A 5,000-nucleotide genomic window follows, 5' to 3' on the forward strand; every position below is an offset into this window, starting at 1 on the left:
ATTTTGTTGATATATATATATATATATATATATATATATATTTATATATTTATATATATATTTATATATGTTACATAATTTAATTTAATTTTTATTTCATTTCTTTTTTTTTTTTTTTTTTTTTTTTTTTTTATTAAAAATATTTGATATATCAATATTTTTTCCCCCTTTATTTTTAAACATAATCAATCCCTTTTTTAATTATAAAAAAAAAATATATATATATATATATATATATATATAATGAATACATTAAAGAACAATATGCGGATCATTTATATGAATCATATTTCCCTTTTTGTTCTTTAAAAAACACAAACAACTGAAGAAAAAATGATTATATATATATATATATATATATATCAAACAAATATAAATAATATGGTGGTTTATATAAAATGTAATATTATTATATTTTAAAAACTGAAAATATTCTATGCATTAAGGAAATGGAAATATAGAGTATCCGTCCTATTCACATATATATATAAATATATATATATAGAAAATTTTACATGTACAATTTACGTTATTTTTTTTTAAATTTGTTCATATTTTTTTTCAAATTATTGTTCATTTATTTTATGTACGTTCATAATTGTTTACACCTTGGTTCATGCTATTTACATGAATGTTCATATTTCTTTTTGACTATATATATATATATATATATATATCTTTTTTTTTTAAATGTTCATAAAATATAAAAATTGAAAATTTAATTAATTGTTTTTACAAATATGTTTTTTTAAAAAGTTCGGTTTATTAAAAAGAAAGAAAAAAAAAAAAAAAGATATAAACGGATAAATACATACATATATATTTATGCAAATGTGCATGTTTAATAATATTAGGTGTAATATGAAAAAATGAAAATAATGTTTGCTATGTATTAATCATATGGTATCTAATAAGTTAAGTGTGTTTTCGAATAATTTTTTATAGGCCCTTTCATTTTTTTCCATTTTTTCAATATCCAAATAATTATGACGTTTTGCATAACTATATACACCATACATGAAGTTTTTAAATACTTCACGGTATTTTTTATCATCCAAAGCTTTTAAAAAAATTTCTTTTATGGAATCTCTTTTCATTTCTACATTTTCTTGAGAAAAGGTAATAATCAACTTTTTTATTAAATCACATTCATTTTGATTCATAGTAAAAGTAGAAAATTCCTTTTTGAGATTATTATATTTACTATGATTCATATTATTATCTACATTATCCTTTTCCTTTAATTCAGTAAGAACGTCATCACAAAGTTTATCCATATATTTTATTTCATTTGTATTATTTTTATTGTTATCTACTTTTGAGGATGATTTTTCGCTTTGTAATTGAGTTATTAATTGGTTAGATGTTGAATTTGATTTTGTATTTTGTGTAGATAATTTCGTTGGTGTATTTCCAATTTTGGTTGAACTGTTTTGAGCTTTGATTGATGAATTTTGAGAAGAAGATTTTATATCCTTATTAGAATTTCTGATCATATTATTTCTTACATTTTTATTTGTACTTTGTCCTACAAATTCAACATCAGTAACTTCTATTTCTTCTTCATTTTCATCATTATCTTCATTTTCATCATTATCTTCATTTTCTTCATTTGTTTCATTATCGTTATTTTCTTCGTTTTCTTCTTCATCATCTTCTTCATCTTCTTCATCGTCTTCTTCATTATCAGAATATTCTTCAGACGCTTCATCTTCTGTTTCTTTTTGTTCATCTTCTGTTTCTTTTTGTTCATCATCCGATTCTTTTTGTTCATCTTCTGTTTCTTTTTGTTCATCTTCTGTTTCTTTTTGTTCATCTTCTGTTTCTTTTTGTTCATCTTCTGTTTCTTTTTGTTCATCTTCTGTTTCTTTTTGTTCATCGTCTGTTTCTTCCTGTTCATCTTCTCTTTCTTTTGGTTCCACATTTAATTCTTCTTGTTCTTCGTCATCTTCATCGGAATCTTCGTCATCATCTTCATCCGTCTCTTCTTCATCATCATCATCTTCTTTTTTTTGCCTTTTCCCGAGTGTGTTATCACTTTTCCTTTTTTCCAAATCGTCTACCTTTTTTTTTAATAATTCAATATCTTCTTTAAAATTTTCAATAACTTTATCTTTTATAGAATTATTTATCAAATCTAACTTTTCTTTTATATTGTTCAATTCATCTTTATCTTTATTAGATTTCACAGATATATTACGTGTTGGTTTATTACAAGAAATATAATGTAAAAGCACAAAAAAAAAGGTAACACAAATGAAGAATTCACTTTGCATCCTTAATTATAAAAAAATAAATTAATATACATATATACATATATATAATATACTTAACTATATAGAAGTCAACTTTTGATATTATAAACACCAAATAGATAAAGAAATATTAGAAAACACATAAAACGAAATATTAAATTCATATTATGAATGACATAAATATATAATATGGTAAAATTAAATATAAATCATTTCTTTTTATTTAAATACACGTACATAATGTATATATATATATATATATATATATATATAACATTCATTTTATATATAAATAGTTTTACATTGTAGAGAATATATTTTCATTTATTTTTTTATTTTTATTTAATTTTTAAATATATATAAAACAAAAAATTTTCATTCAAATAATTTTGATAGATAAATAAATAAATAATTTTATTTATTACAAATTAAATAAGGATAATAAAATCTAATAATTCCTTTCTTAATACAATACAAAAAATAAAATAATTGCAATATTTCTATTAACAGTAATATTATAAATTTATTTATACATACATATATATATATATATATATATATATATATATATAATATATTTTATATTTCAAAAAGAGTCTTATTTATTTTTGTTATTTCATTAAAAAGGTATAATATAATCTGGTTAAATTATTTATAATAGAAGTGTGCATATTTATATATTCAAATATTACATATAAAAGGATATATATATATATATATATATATAATATGATGTTACAATAATGATATTAGATATTTTTAACTCTTTTTGTTTTATTTAAAGGTATATACAAAAATATATTTATCCTTAAAATGTATTTTATTACTCTTATTTTTATTAGTATACCTTATTATACAAAACCTAGAAAATAGAATAAAAACTCTGAAACTTTGTGATGTATCATTTCAATTATGAAATAAAAAATTGGGTAATTTAATAATATGTAAAATTAGAAAAAAAAAAAAATAAAAAAAGATTCAAACAATTGTATATTTCTCATGTTTTATATATAATGATAATTTTTTTTTTTTTTTTTTTTTTTTTTGTTGTTGTTTTTTGAGTTAACAATGTTGAAAATTAAAAGGGGAAAAATATAAAAACAGTGGATTAAAAAGGATATATGTATATATATATATATATATATAATTAAATGAACAATTTTGCTTAATAATTATATTAACAATTATTCAAAAAATATACATATACATATATATATATATATATATTTATATATGTTTGTGTGGTGGTTTAATTAAAAGGATAGATTATTGTGATGGAACTCTCTTAAGTTTCATCTGTAAAGTATCTAATAAGTTGGTTGCATTTTCAAAAACGTTTTTATATATGTCCCTATTAGAATCTATAAGTCTTAAATAATTATGTTTCTTGGCATATGCATAAATACCATAAATAAAATTTTTAAATTCATCACTAAATTTCTCTTCTTCTAAAGCTTTTTTGAGCATATTTACTATATGATTTTTTTTATTAGTACCTGATTCTTCTTGATTAGAAAAAGCAAGAATAAGTCTCTTAATAAGTTCATATTCATTTTGATTAAGGATTAAATTTTCAAATCCTTGTTTGAAATTGTCAAACCTGCTACGATATTTTTCATTATCTGAATTTTTGGATAAATTCATTTCCTTAAGAACTTCATCATAAGCATTATCTAAATATTTAATTACAGATATTGTATTATCAACATTTGTATTTGTTATGGTGGTTTGTACTGGGGATATATTTTCTTGATTTAATTTATTTGGTTCATTTGATTGTAACGATTGGCTTTTTGATGATTTTTGTTGATTCTCCGAATTTTCTTCAGAATTTCCTTTTATTTGTTTCCATGTAGAAGTAAAAAATCCTTGTCCTTTAATTTTATTACTATTCTTATTGTTTAAAAAATCATTATTGCTTATTTCCCTTTTTTTCTTTGCCAATTTATTTTCTTTTTCTTTTTCTTTTTCTAATTCTTGAATTATTACTTTTAATACATCAACATTATCTTTAAAGGATTCTATCAATTTGTCTACTATTATGTCATTTAAGTTTTGTAATTTTTCTTTTATTTTTGCTAATTCCAAGTCTTTTTCATATTCAATTATTTCTTTAGGGAATGTATTTTTATCACAAAATACAAAATGAACCATACAGAAAAGGAAAAATGAAAAAGATATAATTCTACCTTTCATTTTTTCTCAAAAAAAAAACCTATGGTTATTAAGATAAAATAAAATAAAATATATTGAAAAAATATATTAAAAAAATATATTAATAATAAGAATTATAAAATATATATATCTTTAAAGAACTGAAAGATGTATGTAGGTGACATATAATATAAAATTGTTATACATACATATTATATATATGTATATAAAATTTATTTAATAAAACGATATTCATCTTATATATTGTTTCTTTTTATTTATTCTTTTATTTTATTTTATTTTATTTTATTTATTATTTTTTTTTTTTTTTTCTTATTCTAACATAACACAAAAATAATATAATATAAAAAGGAAACCTTTAATTTATGTGTAATAATTTATTTTATTTTTTTTGTAAGATACATGTGTAAAATTTATATATACACATATATATATATATATATATATATATATATATGTGTACATATTAGTGATATAATTATGTGCACTTAATACAGGTCGATACGGATAGATCTACACTTCAATCGGTAGGAAGAAATATATTTACATAAGGAACATATTTTTGTAAGT

At 19.2% G+C, this 5,000-nt stretch overlaps 2 protein-coding genes across 2 annotated transcripts; both read right to left on the reverse strand.

Moving 5' to 3' along the window:
• Positions 1-896: 896 nt before the first annotated feature.
• On the reverse strand, positions 897-2,276 carry PF3D7_1334300 (MSP7-like protein; the record flags this gene model as incomplete). Its single annotated transcript, XM_001350038.1, has 1 exon — positions 897-2,276. One exon carries the CDS (start codon positions 2,274-2,276, stop codon positions 897-899), a length of 1,380 nt encoding a protein of 459 aa, XP_001350074.1.
• Positions 2,277-3,521: 1,245 nt separating this feature from the next.
• Positions 3,522-4,451, reverse strand: PF3D7_1334400 (MSP7-like protein; the record flags this gene model as incomplete). Its single annotated transcript, XM_001350039.1, has 1 exon — positions 3,522-4,451. One exon carries the CDS (start codon positions 4,449-4,451, stop codon positions 3,522-3,524), a length of 930 nt encoding a protein of 309 aa, XP_001350075.1.
• Positions 4,452-5,000: the final 549 nt, after the last annotated feature.

The sequence above is a fragment of the Plasmodium falciparum genome (assembly GCF_000002765.6).
Source record: "Plasmodium falciparum 3D7 genome assembly, chromosome: 13".
NCBI lineage: Eukaryota > Apicomplexa > Aconoidasida > Haemosporida > Plasmodiidae > Plasmodium > Plasmodium falciparum.